At 39.0% G+C, this 19,041-nt stretch overlaps 2 protein-coding genes across 4 annotated transcripts in view; one reads left to right on the top strand and one right to left on the bottom strand.

Moving 5' to 3' along the window:
* The window catches only part of LOC116614678 (zinc finger protein ZIC 4-like), a 35,096-nt gene extending 24,866 nt beyond the window's left edge, over window positions 1–10,230 (top strand). The window contains exon 2 of the transcript XR_004294675.2: window positions 9,807–10,230. The gene's annotated coding sequence lies outside the window, so the exon portion shown is untranslated. The remainder of the gene's footprint in view (window positions 1–9,806) is intronic.
* LOC5507353 (mediator of RNA polymerase II transcription subunit 25) lies at window positions 15–17,460 on the bottom strand. Of its 3 annotated transcripts, none has more exons than XM_001627934.3 (21): window positions 17,166–17,460; window positions 16,155–16,206; window positions 14,657–14,781; window positions 14,373–14,436; window positions 13,948–13,979; window positions 11,134–11,254; window positions 10,122–10,193; window positions 9,841–9,973; window positions 9,415–9,498; window positions 8,818–9,233; window positions 8,518–8,597; window positions 8,253–8,310; window positions 7,612–7,728; window positions 7,043–7,150; window positions 6,515–6,538; window positions 5,969–6,007; window positions 4,861–4,992; window positions 3,284–3,517; window positions 2,591–2,785; window positions 1,973–2,182; window positions 15–1,562 (listed from the first exon to the last, which is right to left on the bottom strand). In XM_001627934.3, the coding sequence occupies exons 1-21, from the start codon at window positions 17,279–17,281 to the stop codon at window positions 1,407–1,409; spliced, it is 2,568 nt and encodes an 855-aa protein (XP_001627984.2). In that variant the 5' UTR covers window positions 17,282–17,460; the 3' UTR covers window positions 15–1,406. The 3 variants fall into 3 exon arrangements, with proteins under 3 accessions (XP_001627984.2, XP_032231803.2, XP_048585437.1); XM_032375912.2 differs by having other exon boundaries at window positions 2,591–2,782; XM_048729480.1 differs by having other exon boundaries at window positions 9,880–9,973.
* Between the last annotated feature and the right edge of the window lie 1,581 nt (window positions 17,461–19,041).

Below are 19,041 nucleotides of genomic sequence, written 5' to 3'. Positions count from 1 at the left end.
ACAGATACGACAAATGACATGGTGTATAATTTATTAACTTTTTCAATATAAATTACTGTTGATATTTTACGTGATGGAGACACGTGTACAATATGATATTTCTAAGAAAATATTCTTGAGATTCTTAGTTATTAAAAGATTCTTTTCGCGTTTTAATTCTATCAATTTACCTTATATTTTACGTTTAGATAAATGACTATTACAAACAGTTCTATATCTTATTGTTTATCTGCACTTTTCCCGGAAAAAAAACTTTGACCGCAACAGCTTACTCAAGATTTTAATGGATTTGGAAATCACTCGAGCTTTCCATGTTTCGCACATCTCCATACCAATAGTTCTATCCTTTGAAGCATTTTTTAAAGTATAAGTCATATAATAATGGGGCATACACTGTTTAGATAAATATTCTGTGAAAAAGGTTCCACAGATGAGGGAAAAAAAACCTGTTCTCCTGTTCCCGAAGCTTCGCAAAAGCATTCATAATTAATCTCTCCGCAGAATCAATCTATATAAAGTTTGCATTTTAGTCTAATTGTAGCGGACAGGAAGATTATTTTATGTCAATCAAGAGATTCCCAGGAGACCAGTGCATATCCATCAAATTTTCTACAATCTTATAGGGATGAGCGGTATTTCTACAGCAAGATATCCCTTTTGCTGTTCTAGAATGGCACAATATACCTTAGTAATAAATATAACAATATAGTATGCATCTATACACAGAGAGGAAATGGCTGATCGGTGATAATGATGGTTTTGATGATGACGATGACGATTACAAGGATGGTTATGATGATGATGATGTAGATGATAAAGATAATGATTGGTTAGGATAATAACAGCGACATTCTGCTGCTGCTGCTGATGATGATGACAGTGATGGTTATGATAATAATAATGATGATGAAGATAATGATGATGATGACAATGATGGTTATGATGATAATGATGACGATGATGATGATAATGATGATGACGACAGTGATGGTTATGATGATAATGATGACGATGATGATGATAATGATGATGACGACAGTGATGGTTATGATTATTATGATGATGATGATTATATCAAATTTCGTACCACATTGGGGATTCCGCTAAAATCGTTTTTGCTATTTTGGCCGCTAAATGGTGTCTGAATTATTCATTTTCACACTAACTTGCAGGAGATCTTGTTTTACTTCGTTTTTCATGAGAGCCATTTTCATTAGGCCCGAGGAACACACGTGTTTTTATTACCACAGGAAATAATGCGTGCTCGCCCCAGTTTCCCATAGACCATCCAGACAAAGAACAACATATGTTAGATAAGATGATGATGACGACAATAACAAGCGCCCTGATATAGGCAACTTTGCTCACATACCGCTGATGTAGTATATCTAAATCTAAAAGGCATACTACTGCAAAAGCTCCATCAGACTCATATTCTCGGGGTTGAAGTTTCCTTGTGACTGGGCCGCCTGTGCCTGAAGCGCCTGAACGTTCAGTTGCGCTTGAGTAGCCTGGGCCTGAGACATCTGTCCCTGTGATTGGCTCAGCTGAGCCGTATTCATCTACACAACAAAACAGCGTTGTTAAAATACAATTCTGGTTATTTAGTGCCCCCCCCCCCCAATAGCTAACATGGGAAGAGGCGCTCCCACTCACCCAACATCCATCACCATACGAGCGCCATTTTCATATTTTGTTCTTCTATCCACAAGTTTATTAGCATATATATTGTATTACCCTCATTCTAAATAAAGTATTTACTTACTTACTTACTTACTTACTTGCCTACATACTTACTGTCTGTCTGTCTGGCTGGCTGGCTAACTGACTTACTAGCCTTGGTGCGATAGAAGAAGTGAAAACGCCCCCCCCCTCCCTAATTAGCACCCCCTCAAAGACCAAAAAATGCTCCCGGATGCGTATTCGAAATAAATACGGCACAGTTAACACTATGCTTTAGTTGGCTGCTGACCTGAGGGATCTGGGCGGCGGCTGTCATCAGCTGTTGCCGGACTTGCCACTGCTGCGGGGTCATGGCCTGTTGGGCGTTGGCTGCGGCTCCGGGTTGTCCACCCGCCTGTTGGTGCACTTGCTGGAGGATGTGGCGCAGCTGAGAGTGTGCCTGAGACTGCTGTTGAGTCTGCTGCTGAACCTGGAATTGCTGTTGCTGTTGTTGCTGCAACTGTACAAAAATAAACGTGCTTATAAATTAAAATATTCATATCACCACCATGTAAAATCTCCTTTCTTTTTTCCCGAGTCATTTTTTAAATCCTTGCTCATTATCTCTCCTCGTTATTAACATTTATTTTCCAACATCTTCTTATCTCGCATTAGGATTTTTTGTGTCTTTCCATATCCGTTCCTTTATTCCTCCCTACCCCTTTAATTTCCGTTGTCTTCATCACTTTGCTTCCATTTTTAAAACAAGGCTCGCCTTTTAAAACCTATCCTTGTCACAGCATTATAACAAATCATGGAAAAAGGAGAGCCCCTAGTGGGTAAGTGTTGAAACATCTCCCAGTTTCTATACCCCTACCCCTCTTCCCCAAGAAATATTTTCGAGCTACGGTTAGAAGCTCAAGCTTACCTGTAGTTGCTTGCGAAATTGTAGCTGCTGCAAAAGTTGCTGTTGCTGCTGAAGCTGCTGCGAAGGCTGTTGTTGTAATTGTTGTTGTTGTAACTGCTGTTGTTGTTGCAGCTGCTGCTGTTGTTGTTGCTGTTTTAATGCAAGTTCTCTCTGCGCCTCCAAATTGTTTTGATAAACTTGCTGCAATGGTCTCTGCTTTAAGGTAAGAAGGAAGCCCTTGTTTAACTATAGAATCTTACTGTACTGAGACAGTCTAGCTAGACACAATAGAGAACGTAGTAGAGCAACTATTTTCACCAACAGTTCAACAGTCTAGCTACACATACAATCTAGAAAATTCGATCTCCCTTGATGATTGACACAACTGTTATGGGACAAGTCTTCTAGCTGTTACCAACACCCAAAACAAGTTTAAGTGCGAGAAGCATTAATTTCTATCGACTGATCTGGAAAGGCTATTGTGATATTTAATATTGAAATCGGCAAATAACGTACAAGACTTTATTCTAAAATGAATATTTCAAAATTTATTTCAAATTACTTGTCTTAAAATTTTAGGGTTAAAAAAAAAATTAGATGTCAGGTGTGCCTGACAGGGGCTCTATATATTATCCTCCTATTTATTATTATATATTATTATAGGAGTGCATGTTAACCCCCTCTGCCGACTTGCCTATAACCACTATGACTCACCATAGATTCCTGCTGATTCATCTGGATCGGTTGCGTTGCCAAGGAAACCGGCATAGAGGCAGTCGGGCCGAGTTGCTGCATACCCATGCTTGACGTCACGATGCTGTCTCGAGCCTGCGAGGATGCCGCTGGCATTAGGGCAGCGGATGACAGCATGGTGGTCTGGTCTCTTTGCGTGTTGGGTATCGTGGCCTGGGCATTCCCAGGCTGCATGACGCCGGCTTGCTGGGGAAACTAGGAACCAAGAGCGAAAATGAGACACTACGTCAATGCAGCAAAGACCAGTATGACTGCTGATAGTGTGGTTAGGAACCAATTGCAAAAATACAGCAAAGACCAGTATGACTGCTGATGGTGTGGTTAGGAACCAATTGCGAAAATACAGCAAAGACCAGTATGATCGCTAATAGTGTGGTAAGGAACCAATTGTGAAAATGCAGCAAAGACCAGTATGATAGCTAATAGTGTGGTTAGAAGCCAATTGCGAAAATGCAGCAAAGACCAGTATGATGATTATAATCTTATAATCTGATAATGGTGAAATTTAAAAGTAATATTTAACAAACAGATCTCATATTTGCGTGCGTCTAGTTGAGTTGTTCAGTGGTGTAGTAGTGACTTTTGTTCATTAAACGCTGTGACGTCATCTAAACATGAGGGCAAACGCAAAAATTAAATTAGATCTTATTGTTTTATACAAAAATCTAAATGTTTCTTACGTTCCAATCTGGTTTGGGCGAGCGCGCGCACATGCTGACGCCAAGGGTGCGTGTTTCCTCTAATAACACATGGACCCTTGACCAATCAGAGGGCGCGGTTTACAAATGGCGTTTGTAAAACATTGGTTAGCGTGTGACTGCGGTTGTTATACTTGAATAAGAATGATAGCGCTGTTGTTGTGGTGCGGTTTGTTCCTGTTGTTGTTGTAGATGGTAAAATTATGGTGGTGGTTATGATAGAGTGGTTGTTGTGATGATGACGATGATGATGATGATGATGACAATGATGATTACGGTGATGAAAAGGACAATATCGGTGATGTGGTTCTAATACCCATGATGATGACTATACTAAAGGTACTCCCACTGCAGGAGTAATGATGATGACGATGATGATAATGATGATAATTACGGCGATGAAAAGGACAATATCGGTGATGTGGTTCTAATACCCATGATAATGACTATACTAAAGGTACTCCCACTGCAGGAGTGATGATGATGATGATGATGACGATGATGATAGTGATGATTACGGTGGTGAAAAGGACAATATCGGTGATGTGGCGCTAATACCCATGATGATGACTATACTAAAGGTACTCCCACTGCAGGAGTGATGATGATGATGATGATGACGATGATGATAGTGATGATTACGGTGGTGAAAAGGACAATATCGGTGATGTGGCGCTAATACCCATGATGATGACTATACTAAAGGTACTCCCACTGCAGGAGTGATGATGATGATGATGATGATGATGATGATGATGATGATGATGATGATGATGATGATGATGATTTGTTGATGTGGCGCTTATGCCGGTGGTGATGACTGGTACTCATAGTACTGACCTGGTTCTGTGGCATAACCGTGCCCGCTACTCCCCCCGCCGCCGGTGCAAATCCACCCTGCTGGTTAAACCCACTTTGCTGCTGCTGACGTATTTGAGCAGCCAGGAGCTGCTGCTGTCTTTGCATCTGGAACTGGAATTGAAATATGAACGTCAAGGGCGACCATCACATTATGAGACCTGGTAAAAGCCAAGGGACGACCCTTGAATAACGAACCTTTGAAAGCATTGATAAATGAGAGCATTTAAATTTAAGAGTACAGTGCCGTAATGCCTGATGCCAATAGGGGACCTGTCTCCCCCACCCCTCCCCCCTCAATGACCAGTAGCGGCGTGGCTGTGCCCGCCCCCAGATTTTTTTATGTCCCTTGTATTGTGCCCCCCCCGACACCAAGTTTTTTAGTGTCCCTTGAATTGTGCCCCCCCCCGAGGTTCTGATTTTGCTCACTGTCTATACTGTTCTTCTTACATACTTCTCCCTGTCTCTACAGTTCTTCTAACGTACTTCTCCCAGTCTCTACTTTGTATTTCTCCCTGTCTCTACTGTTCTTGTTACTTACTTCTCCCTGTCTCTACTTTGTATTTCTCCCTGTCTATACTGTTCTTCTTACTTACTTCTCCCTGTCTCTACAGTGTATTTCTCCCTGTCTCTACATTGTATTTCTCCCTGTCTATACTGTTTTTCTTACGTAACTCTCCCTGTCTCTACTTTGTATTTCTCCCTGTCTCTACTGTTCTTCTTACTTACTTCTCCCTGTCTCTACAGTGTATTTTTCCCTGTCTCTACTGTTCTTCTTACGTACTTCTCCCAGTCTCTACTTTGTATTTCAACCTGTCCCTACTGGTTGTAGATGAAGCCAGAGGTTCCGGTTGAATCATATCAATTATGGCATTTCTCGCTATCGTTGTAGGTTTAGGCGATTATTGCACTGTTCCTTACAACTAATGCACATTCCTTTAAAATGTTCAAAAGGAGCTTTCTAGTGGGATGCAAGTTTAAAAGTATGCGAACAGCATTTGAATTTGTTTATACTGTGCTTATACATTATAAAAGCTTGCATTTAGGTGCATACTAACAAAGAAAAGAAACATATGCAGAGAAAACATACCTTTTTAACTTGATCGGTTTTGTACTTAGCTAGGACGGTCTGTAAGAACAGATAAAACGCAATTGTCTTATCTTGAATCGCAAAGGAAAACATTTATGAAAACATATAGAGCAAAAGACTTTCCAGATTTATGATTTTCAGGAAAAGCAGAAAATTTTTTAGCAGGGACATCATAACCATGAAAAACAAAACTTTTCAAAAGGGAATAAATAATTAAAGATGTTGCCTATGATCCAATCACCAAAGGGAAGACGTTTAAAAAACTATAAGCTTAGATAGATGACACTCAAGTTAGCAAAACGAATAGAAAAGTTGGCATTTGATTACAATAAAAATCAATATGGAAAGGTAGAGTAAGGAAGAACGGAAAGTCCATGAACAAGTTAAATTTCGCTTGAGTGCTTTACATGATAACCTTATCAGTGCTTTATCAAGCAAACAGATGTAGTTATGTTGTTCTAAAAGCCAAAATCTTAAAAAAACTTTCCTAAGGCTTAATGTTATTGGCGGCTTAAAAGCTGGTCGAATACTTGCTCGGCAACTTACCCTTATTCCATTGACAAAGTTACCCTGAAAAGGAACCCAGTACAACGTCCATTAGGTCAGTGGATTAACGTCAATTAGGACCAACCATTAAACTTATGAGGGGTAGGTAATGAGGAGGGGGGCTTAGTCTGCTTAGCAGCTTCTCTTAGTGTCACACACTCCTTTCTTACAAGCTTGTGCGTGATACTGTTGCTAGACAGACTAGTCTTCCCTTCAGGTCTAAACAAACTGCATCGTTTCCTACTACATGACAACAAAAACTCCTATTTGACAAAAAAAGCTCATCATTTCCCCTGAAATGTTAAATGGTGGACCCCTTACTTCAATCAAGTTAGGTAGCTGTGGTCTGATCAAACCAATGTGGTTGGGGAGGGTATTGGGGAGGGTATTGGGGAGGGTATTGGGGAGGGTATTGGGGAGAGTATTGTCCAGTTACCTGAAGAGGGGGGTATGCTCCGAATGTACTTTAAAACCTTAAATAAACTGGCATTACCTTTAGTATCCTAAAATTGCTAGCTAGCACTATACCTGGTCATGTGGGATAAGACCAACAAATGCTCTCTTCTTTGGACTGTAAATAAGCAGTAGCACTTTGATCTCACAGCCAGGAACAGGAGGGAAGTGGACACAGCCGGCCTAAAATACACCAAACATGTAACATCTTTTAGTTCTTTACACATTTGGCATTCATTATAAGTAAAAGACAGAATGAAGATGATGCTAATTGTCTTGGGTCAGCTGAATTAAACTGACTCTTGCTTAAAAGTTTACGAAACATACACAATGTTCAAATTTCATATGTCACAAAAGATCAATCATAACACAACTAAGTCAATTATATGGCTGCAACAGGAAATGGGGTAGCACAAAAATGACAACTACAACAATTGTATCATAATAGTGATAATGTTGACAACAATAATTATCCTCATAAAAGTAATAATGATAATGCTGACTAAAATAATTGTAATCGATGATGATAATGATATCTACAACAATTGTCATCATAATAATAATAATGATGATGATCGCAAATGATGACAAAGATTAGGATCATGTTGCTCATGATGCATTAATGCCACCTGAAATATACTCACAAACTTAACTCCTCTCATTGCCATCACGCCATAGAGGGCTTTGAGAGAATCAGGGTCAGTTGCTGGGAAGTGGAATGCCACTGTCTTGCAGTTCTGTAATAGTCTTCCAAGAGTGGACTACACATTAAAGAAAATAACAAAAGATTAGCATACTGACGCTTCCAAAACAGCAAAAGCTGCTCTTCATAATATATAATAAAATTTCTATTTAAGGTTACGAGGTGCTTTCAGCCAGTGGGACGCCAAAAAACCCAAAGTGTCGAGGAAAAATATTGATACACGAAGCAGAGAACACCTCTGAAAACCATGGGCAAGGACACTTTGATAATGAAATTCACCAGGACCTAGCTAAGTTACTATATCTGAAAGTAAACCTCCAAGCTTTTTAACAATTAAAATTGTTCAACCTCGGATGAACTGGCAACTTTGAGTGTTTTGCACAAAACAGACCAATCAACACAATAAACAACCAAACGACCATGCTCACAGGCATTTACTTGGTATCGAAAGAAGCAATACACCAGGTTATGGTCTTGTTTGCTGCACACAAGCTGGGAACCTGTTTTCCACACAGAATTACAAACTCCTCTTAAAAGGCTAACAATGGCTGTCATGTTTGAATACTGCTTTCTGCTACGTACCAGAAGGTGCTGAGGGATTAGCTGCATTATAAGCTTGCTCGGCCATTTATCGGTTTTTCTGTAGGTAGAATAAAACCATGAGACAACTTAAGTTGTCACTCAAATTAATTTAAAAAACAAGACTCATTAGCTACCACTAATTCGAAGTACAGTTCCTGAAATAGCTTAAATGCCCTAGCCAGCCACACTTCTGTTCTTGTTTATTTGAAATTTAGAAGAGAAACTAGCAGTGATTTGTTACTTCTAATCTCCTTTATAGACTTACATTGCATTCTGTGGTGCAACAGATATATGACATTGCAGGGACCGTGTGATCCTTGTGGGAGTAGTAAGATCTGTCCGAGTCTGCAGTGAACAAGGACAATATTAATCATTGAACATTTGATTTGTTACTCTCTCACCAAGGACTTCCTTGCTTTGTGAGACATTCTTGTGAGACAAACAGATTTGTCTTGTGAGACAAATATTTTTCATTCAAATTTTTGAATTAAGCTCTGAGTAGCTACAATAATGCTAACAGATTTCACATTTTGCAGTTATATGAAACATAAGCAATATCTCATACCGTTTCATACCACTCCAGTGTCCCACTCCATGCCAGCGAGTTCTTGCTGATTGCAGGAGGTACTCCAGTATCAGGGACCGGCTGCATGGGTACTTGTGGTCGAACTTGTTGTTGGAAGTTCACTGTTGTAGTTCCAGCGGGCATGGTGGGCATGTTGGATCCTAAGGAGACATTTGCACCAGGAAATCCTGGCATTCCAGGGCTCACACCTTGTGGGGGCTGCACCTGATAAGGCCCTTGCATCCCAGGAATGGCCTGTCCGGGTAAGGCTTGTCCAGGTATTGGTTTCATTGGTTGACCAGCCATACTTTGTCCTGGTTGTGATACCTGTGGTAGTTGGCTGTGGAATGAGGGTTCGCTCTGGGGCTGTTGTTTGGGTTTGGGTTTAGTTTTCTTCTTTGGTGCTGGTTCAGCATCTAGAATGGCAACAGTTTTTGGTTAATATAAGTATTTCAAGACTACTAATTACAATGTACTTTTAGAATGTTCAGCCAACAAAACCAGCAATGCCACATCCACAGTTATGTTACAGTATTTCTAAATCCTAGTATGATTTGTGGGCTGTTTACCTGGTATGATTTGTTGACTTTTGTTTACCTGGTATGGTTTGTGGGCTGTTAACAGCAGTATTAGCAGCATCAGTTTCTTGGTGTGAATGGGTGGCACTGCCAGACGATGATCCTGTGAACCAACACACTAGTCAGAGTGGGCCCCTCTGACACAAATCCTGAAGGGGTTACCCTGGCATAATGGCTGAACAAGTTGCTGTTATAGAGGACACTGATACTTTATATGGTCTGAAACAGTTCTACTGTTCCACTATTTGGCAGGGTCAGTCTAGTGTGTGATATTTCTAAAGGATCCTGCCTTTGTCTGTTGTTGTTCATGCTCTATGCAAGCAAGCTATTTGATGTAATAAAACGGTTTATGCCCAAAGTGTGCATGCTTATGTTGATGACACTCAGTTTTTTCTTTTGTTCATATTCCAGGCAGGACGGACACACAGACAGACCTACTGTATACCTGACAGAGATGTGTGAAGTGGAGAGGAGCTTGAAGCACCTGGTAGCATGATTCCCTGTAAACAGGCCATATGTTGTGGTTCCTTAGCATAATCAGTCTTTGACTTCATACCTTTGGTATCATCACGTAATGACTGTGAATTACAAAACATAAATGAGTACTGTGTCACAGTAAGCAGAATAAGTATAACTGAAGATCTAAATAAGCTTTTGAAGTGAAAATTTATTTTGTATTTTTATTCTCTTCTCATTATGTGGATTCATGGTCTAAAAAGTGCATACCTTATCAAAAACAAGCTGAAGTGCTGGAAACTTCCGTGGTGAGATAATTGATAGATGGATGTTATTCTCAGGCTGAAATAAAACAAATGAATTAAATGACTTTAAGACATCTGAAATATTGGTAACAACGAACCTAACTTTTATACCTCCATCTACCTAAAAGTCCCACTAATCCCCTAGTAAATCTTATTAGCGTCCTTCTTACCCTTGGCCCTGCCTATGATCTACTGATCTACCCCTTCTTAGGTCTTTCCTATTAGTTTCATGGAACTCTTTTCTACTCTCCAATGACCTGACCGTCTAGCCCTTCCCTTCCCCTGTCATCTATCGATCATGTACTGCTACAACCCCTTGCTCTAGCCTTGTCCGATAGACTCTCCATCCCTCCTCACAACCCCATTGTTCTAGCACTCTCCTATAGCATCTCCATCTTCCTCCTGACAACACCTTACTCTAGCTATAGCCTACATAATCAAAGACCAAAAAAAAGTGTGTATATGTGTGTAGCCTCTCCATCCTCTCCTGACAACACCTTGCTATTAGTACTTTCTCTAGTATCTCCTACATGGTCTCTTAAATCCCCACCATTCTGGAAATCTTCCTCTTCCACTAGCCCTTGTTCTATTTTTGTATCAATCCCTTATTATCACTGGAAAATTCCCTCCTTTCTAGCCCTCCCCCATGCCCATCCTAGTAATTCCACTAGCCCCTAGTATATCTTTTAGACAATCATCCCTTTCTCCTACTTTAAAACTCCTCTAGCCCTCCCCAATAGTCAATAATCTCCCTTTCCTCGCCCCATGGCCCACCCTTGTAATACCATCTGCCCAACCTCAGCTTAGCAATTCCTCTTGTACCTCCCCTTCCCACTGAAACTATTATTCGTCAACTAGACATACATATCTCTTTAGCTAGCTTTATATTCCTCACATAACCCTCCAAATGTGAGTCCATCTCCCTCCCCCAACTTCCCCTGACTGACCCCTGACATGTGCTTGCTTATTTGTTCTACCTTAGCCATAACAGCTGCCAGCTGGTCAACTGTCTTGTTCAAGTAGCTCAGACATTCTCTACTTGGTTGTGGGAATGGTGGTGAGTTACACACAACAATACAGTGACGATGACAATTGACGCTAAAGAAAGATTAGCATTATTAGTTCAAGTTTGAAAATACCAAATTCAAGTAGTGGTGAGCCTCACAACTTTCTGCCAAACTTAGAGATAAGTTGAATATTTTATTCTAGGCTGAAATAATTTTGAGGAATCTTTTACCAATCATTACAAAATCAACCACTCTTTGATCATTCTAAAGTATGGTGGCACAGTGTTAAAATAGTAAAACCACAATACTGGAAATCAACTATAAAAAAAAAAATAAAATCAAACCAATTAAAATCCTAATTCCTTTTATTTATTTTTTATTTCTTGAAAAAAAATGTAAAAAATATTGACAAAAAAATTGACAAACAGAAAATATTAATTGAAACATCCAGCATGCAATTTATTCCCCCCCAAAAAATAAAACTGATTTTAAAAAATCTGGACGTTCAAAAATAAACCAAATTGAAAATCAACATTGAATATCAACATTGAAAATCAACATTGAAAAACAACATTGAAATAAAACATTAAAAAACCAACATTGAAAATCAAAGGTAAATTTCACCAACATAGAAATTCGAAAATAAAAAAGAATTTCTCGTTTTACCTACGTGGCCCATCGTTATAATAACAAAGGGATCTGGTGACACTATAAAGATGATGGCCCAGTGTTTTAATAGACCAGGACTCCTTGTGCATTCCGCCATGTGGATACAATATTCCCACACTTTCTATGGGTGTCTGTGGTAAAAACTCCAAATAAGGATATACTGGGGGCGAGGTGTGAACTTTTGCCGTCAGCAGTTCAGCGTCCCTTCAGCTACTTGTGGCAGAGCAGACTCAATGTGCTGAATGTGAGAAGAAGCGTCCTGACTTTTGAGATATACAAATGCCATCAAAACAAAATCTTGTTTTGTCCGAAAAGAGGACCAAATCCCAGAATGCGGCCAAAGGCCACAAAGGTGCATCTCCCCCGTCACAGATCGTTGTCCAGCGACTAGCGGAGGAGCCAGACAACAAGCAGACTTACAGGCCAAATAAGCCTAGAAAGTTTGTAGACTTTGAGTATGATAAGTTTTGTCTCGAAAACCTTAAATCTGCATGTGCCGATCACTTTGGCTAGGCGGTGAATGCGTGCGATGTCTTGGTTTTTAACAAAGGGCCATCGTGCAGCAATATCAACCAAATACCTCATCGAAAGGACAAGGTAAGGCAAAGTCAAAGCTGTCGAAAGCCTGAAGCGACCTGGTCAAACAATGTAGCTCTCAATCTCATGTCCTTAATTCAAAGGTTTTCTGCGAGCACTGCACACAGCCGCCACTTTTCTGCAGCCAAGTGGTGTATACGAGAAGAGGCCTCTGCTAGTAGTAGTAGGAAAATGAATCCAGGGTAACTCAATGGTTCAGTTTTAGTATCAAAACAGGCTTTGAGTGCTATGCCTATGGTTTAAGTTATATAAGCCTTACTTGTTAGAGATATCAAATTGAAAACTTGAAGAGCAAAAGGGGTTCAATCTCGTGATGGTCAGGGGGTGCAAGTTTATGACGTCATGTTTTGTCTATGATGTTGTCTTGTTATTGGCAGCTTCGCTTTTATACAAGGTCTATATCCATATATTATTTATATTATTTAATACTATGCATTCCCTTTTATTTTTAGGTTTGTGCTGGAAGATGAGGATGAGCATGAGTTAGAGGATGAGTTAAATACCTCGTTTTGCGAACATTTCGCCAACATAGTTTCGTGTATTTATGAGTCAGTTTATATTTCAAGTTTGTTTTGTTCACAGTTACAGTTATTAGTGATTGTATAAATATTCGGAAAAAGAAAAATAAATTTGTAGAAATATGGTTGCATGCCGTTAAAATGCACCTTCCTTGTAGATGTTTTCAGCCAAATTTTCTCATTATAACATCAAGCAACAAATCACGATAATTCTTAGATTCCATTTTAATTAAGATCCCTTGTTTTTCAAGTTTTTGGCGCCCAGTGGTCACTTATGAGAGCAAGCTTTCGTAAGAGACCAGCTCCGTTACTGGCATGTTTAAGCGATTAGAAGGCATTTGGGTCCGCTTTTGCGCTGTTTGGAGAAATTTAGATTTCCCTCTAACGGACCCAAATGTGCTCTAAATGCTCAAACATGTAAATAATAGACAGCTACAAGTACTACATAACGTTGGATTGAATTTATAACATTTTTATCAAAGAGTCCTGGTCTATTATAACACTGGGCCATCATCTTTATAGTGTCACCAGATCTCTTTGTTATTATAACGAAGGGCCACGTAGAGAAAACGTGAAATTCATTTTTATTTTCGAAATTCTATGTTGGTAAAATTTACCTTTGATTTTCAATGTTGATTTTTCAATGTTGATATTCAATGTTGATTTACAATGCGGTTTATTTTTGGACATCCAGATTTTTTTTTCAGTTTTATATTATTTTTTTATGTGAATATATTTCGTGCAGGATTGTTCAATTTTATTTGTCATTTTTTTGTCAAAAAATTTTTTTGCCACAATACTTTTTTGTATTTTTTTTTAAAGAATAAAAAATAAATAGAAAACAAATATTAAATAGAGGGATTAGGATTTTGTTAATTTGTTTTATTTTATATTTTTTATAGTTGATTTCCAGTATTGTGATTGGTTTTACTATTAATAACACTTGTAAAAAATACAAAATAAGAAAGTTACAGAAGAAATTACAAATTAGGCTCTTTACCTTCCTCTTGACACCCGCATTTCATCAAAAGCCTGAAAAATATAATTAGATACATAAGATAGGTGGATAGGATAGGTATAAAAAAGGCTGTGCTTGCAATGTTGACGAAAATTGTGACAATAGCAATTGGTGGCAGCGTTCATAACATAGAGCCTCACTCTGCAGAGCCTGTGCTTAGAAACCCTGGGTGAAGGGTTTTTATTCCCAATTTATCCCTATGTGAGTTGAATTTGTTATTTCTTGTCCTCATTTCATGTTTTTTTTTCTCCAGGGTTTATGGATTTCACCCACAATTTCACTGAAAGCTTTGTTGTGGTTGTGACTGGCTTAGCCACATTTTTTACCCTACTAGACAATATTTGTACCTTAGATTTACCAAATCTAGCTGAAAAGATTTTTAACTAAACCAGCATTTTATACTATACCTGTAGAGCAAATCCCATGCCTTCAGCTAATAGACTACAGTCTTGTCCTCCTCCTCCATCAAACCTACAGATAATATAGTCCACCCTTTAGTTCACCCTTAGCTGAAAACATTGTTACAACTTTTGAGACCATAAATATTTACAGAGATATCTAACAATTTGGTAGAAAAAGTCCATTTTCCTGTTATAAATTTTGATTTGCCTAACCATCTTTTATCAGAGGGCTTTATTGAGCTTTTAGGGTGCTACCTCTACAAGTTCTTGTACTTGTAAGCTAGACTTACTTTACTTCATTCAGGGCTTGTAGAAAGTCATGGACATCCCTTGTGTATCGCACAAGTTGTACAGCATCCTCAGGATGTGAAGCTTTTGTGCCATACACCACCAAACAGTACTGGTTAGGCCCATTCTACAGTTACATGTGGCAATTAGTATTGTTAACATACTATAAATGCAAGGTGTTTTATTTTACACTCCTTAATGTACATAATATGCTGCTAGAATATTATGTATTAAATAAGAATAGAGAGAAAAAAATTAACTTGAGACAGGGCAATTTTTTTTGTAAAAACAGTCGAAATTCTCTGAGAGACCACTCTCTTAAGTGACCAGCTCCATTAATGACCACAATTTCAAACCACTGACAAAGTTTTTCTTTTTTTCACTTGTAAGTGACCAGCTCTGTTAATGATCACAATTTTCAGTTGCCAAGGGTGGTTGCTTACGAGAGCTTTAACTACTGTATGATACAAAACATTGTTTGCTTACTAATTTGAAATTATGAAATAAAAAAATAAACTAAATGACAATGTTGTGGCAAAAGAAACTAGTATATATCACAAAGCCATTCTAAAAAAGTAAAAACATTGTTAAACACCCACATTTACTAGTATGAATCAATTATGCAGGGTAATTAAGCTTCAAGTTAAATCATGGAAAAAGCTAAAGTTTAACATAGACAAAAATGGTAATTAAATAAGTCTATGACATTATTGATTTTTTTATTTTAATTTCCCATAATAGAACATTATATGAAAATTATTGGTTACCTTCTGTCCCAAAGCTATGTTTGGAAACCCTGACTAGCTTTTTAAAATGAAAAAGGGAATCAGTTTGAACGTATCGTTTGTCTTCTTTTTGAGAGGTCTGATACTTTTCAGGCATGTACACAGGGGGGGGGGGGGGGGGGGGGGGTGCAGGGTGCACCAAAAAGTGGGTCTTTTTTATAAAGAATCTTCAAATACTTTGCTTTTTCCACATGATACCTATGAATGCACACCCTCCCCCCCCCCCCCCCACCTCAGCCAATCCTGGGAACGTGCAGTGCTTTTTCCACATGATACCTATGAATGCACACCCTCCCCCCCCCCCCACCTCAGCCAATCCTGGGAACGTGCAGTGCTTTTTGCACTCTCTCAGTGGTTAGCAGTCTAGCGACCATTATGCCTGGAAAGTGGCTTTCATGTCAGTTACTATAATTCTTAAAAATTTACAACAAACAGCAAAGCTTATGATACCATTTAAACTTTATTCAAGCCATTTATGAAGCAAGGCTACAAGCAGATAACAGACAAAGAATTAATAAATTCCTGCCCAAGTTACGTATCAGAATTTCCTACCAAAGGTGTTTCAGGGTGGCCAATAAGTTTTGGATACGGTTGTAAGAATTTACACAAAAGGTTGAGCACACACTACAGAGACCTATTTTAAACAAAACTGAATATAATAAAAATATACCATACCATATCTATTTTTATTCACTGAAGAACATGATATACATACCTCATCACCAAAAAATGAATTTGATTCTTGTACTGGACCACCATTTATATATCTGAAATAAAATAAAAGTCTCACGCTTATGTAGGGTAATTATTATTGGATCTTTTTAACATATTTACTTATCAGAATAGTTATTCTCTAATTGAACATGATCTTTGCCATATAGTCAGAAATTTTGGTAAAGTACCAAAACAGTGATACAATAAAGATCAGAGAATAAAAGTGAGATAACAATAATTTTGATCATTATTTGAAATGTCTAAAATGACACCCGCAATAAATTATCTTCTTATTTTGAAAAACAAAAATTCTATCAAAACTGTTTTCATAAAACAAGGCCATTATTCTTAAACTACAATAAAATTGGTTCTTCGATATAAAATAAATCATAAATACAACAGAATATTCCTTGTTTATACAAGAAGTAGCATTTTTTTCTAATTTTTCTTGACGTCCGTATACTTATCCAATTACGGTGTGTCGATTACTTCCCCCCCATTTGATTTGAAATGAAATAGAAAATGATGAAATGCTAAGATCATACGTGCTTGAACTATGCTAGATATCTTAAAATCATATAGCAAATAATTCTTATAAATTAGAACACAATCTAGCGGAATTATTTTGGCAGGCTTATACTTACAATTATTTGAATATTTTAACTTTGACACGATTATACAATCAACTTGCTAGCTAGGTAGTTTTATTAAAGGACACTTCACATGAGATATGTTTCGATGCCTTAGAGAAAAGTAGACATAGATAGAACGGAACGAGTCTAGCGTTCAGTTACAACGCGCTAGCAACAAGGATTGCTAAAGACGGTGTTTTCAAAGTATAATAAGCAGGCCTTTGATGTGAAAGAAGCGCCAAATTCTGAACGGTTTGAACAAGTGTTGTGGGAAGCTGACATAAACTGGACAGTATTCTGCTAAGGAAAAGGCCACGAAAACCAGATGATAATAGAAATCACAATTGATTAACACATTGTGCTTGAGTTCATGTACTCACTCTATAATTGGGTCTATATATTCTGTCTTGAGAGTTTGGAAATGAAGTAGCAAGTTGGCCGTCCCCTCGACGACAAATACGACTTCATGTTCACCATGAGAGTCGGCGACAACCATATTATTACAGGTTTCAGGGAAGAATCAACACTTAATCATTCTGTCTTGTATTTTCCATGGCTCGGGGAATAACCCCGGTTGTGAAACAACTCGAACCCACGACGTAAACAGCTAAAGCTGGTGTGTTCGTAAATTTCCTCAGTCCTAGTTCCTCAATCGAAAATCGAGCAGAGGCAAACCGGGGAAAGTTTTCCTAAGGGGGTCTGGGGTGGGGGATATTTGTCAACTCACACAGGAAGTCCATTAAAAGTTCCTGTATTAAATCCTGCTAGTGTTTACTCCCTCGGAAACCCAGGGGTATTTTGCTCTAACGTTTCACTCGCGAGAAAAATAACCCCTGGGGAACAGTAAGGAACGAACTTGGCAAAAAAGCTGTCGCGACAGAGGATCATCGATCGATCTTTTTTGGAGGGAAATCACTGTGGAAAATCTTACGCGTTTAGATTATATAGTTTACTGTTTCGCCAGCTCGGTCTTTTGTAATTTACGAAAGAAAAATAAGTTAACCTTCTCTAATCGTGAATTATTGCCGCGTTTGCGGGGAAACAGTCTCATAATAAAAAAGGCACAAGCTATTCGGATCGCATTTGCTTGAAGAACAACTCCTCGATTACTGAAAGAAATGTATCACAACAAGATGGTTTTACGGACTTTATTTGCACATTTTGCAAGCCAAGGATCTACGACATTCCCTCTGTAAGCTTAAACTTCGGTGCAAAGTAATAGCTTCACGGTTTCACTGCCGAATGACTCGAACACGGTCCTCGCTTTTCCCTTGACTAGAATGTCAGTGTCCTTTGGGTTGGAAATATCGGCGGTACGTTAAGTACGTACAAAAGCTGTTCTGGCTTCAATGAAGACTTAGAACTTAGAACTATTTACTCCCTAATAGGTTTCACTAATTTCGGGAGGGACAGTCAGCACTGATGTTACAGTCTGCGAAGGTGACTGGGCACCTTAAGCTCACTTATCGCAGGTGCCAATGCCGACTTAAATGAAGGCAAATCAGCAGCGTTCACTACCTCTGCAGGTAGAAGGTTCCAGGTGCGAATGGTTCTTGGAAAGAACGAGTAGTTAAAGGCCAATATATTGGCCTGTAACTGATGGTACGTCCGGGAGTGTCTTCTAGAGCTACGAATGTTCTTGGTGCGTCTCAAATCGTCTGGAGGTTGGCAGTGGATGAGATTGTTAAGGAACTTGTAAAGTAGTGTGGACTGGTTGCTTAGCCTCCTGTCTTCAAGTGTGTCCCAGCCTAGAGTTTTAACTAACTGGGAGGTGCTTGTGGTTATCCGGTAATCACTGCAGACAAACCGAGCAGCGTTTTTTTGCACTTGCTCAAGACGGTTCACGTCGGAGTCGGTATAAGGGCTCCAGGCAGAAGACGCATATTCAAGCGATGGTCTCACCAGTGCAAGGTATGCTCTCTCCTTTACCTCTTTCGAGCACGGTCTCAGGGTGCGTCTAAGTAGCCCAAGTGTCTTGCTGGCTTTAGAGGTGATCTTAGTGCAATGATCCCCCCAGCGGAGCGATTCATTGCATTTAATCCCGAGATAGTCGCACTGGGGTACCTGTGATAAGGTACCCCACTCTAAACGTGTTTTTTACCGCTGAAATGATGTCGGGAATTAGCCGTTCGAATAAGAAGTTGTTCGCGCTAGACGCCATATTTGATCTCTAGCCAACACAGAGCAGTTATGTAAATTTTTGGTGCATTGTTCGGGAAGCGCGCCTGTGATTGGTCGACCTCGGGAGGTCGACCA

The sequence above is a fragment of the Nematostella vectensis genome, chromosome 6, assembly GCF_932526225.1.
Source record: "Nematostella vectensis chromosome 6, jaNemVect1.1, whole genome shotgun sequence".
Classification (NCBI taxonomy): domain Eukaryota; kingdom Metazoa; phylum Cnidaria; class Anthozoa; order Actiniaria; family Edwardsiidae; genus Nematostella; species Nematostella vectensis.
The sequence above is the reverse complement of the archived record's forward strand: the minus strand, read 5'-3'. Positions and strand labels throughout refer to the sequence as shown.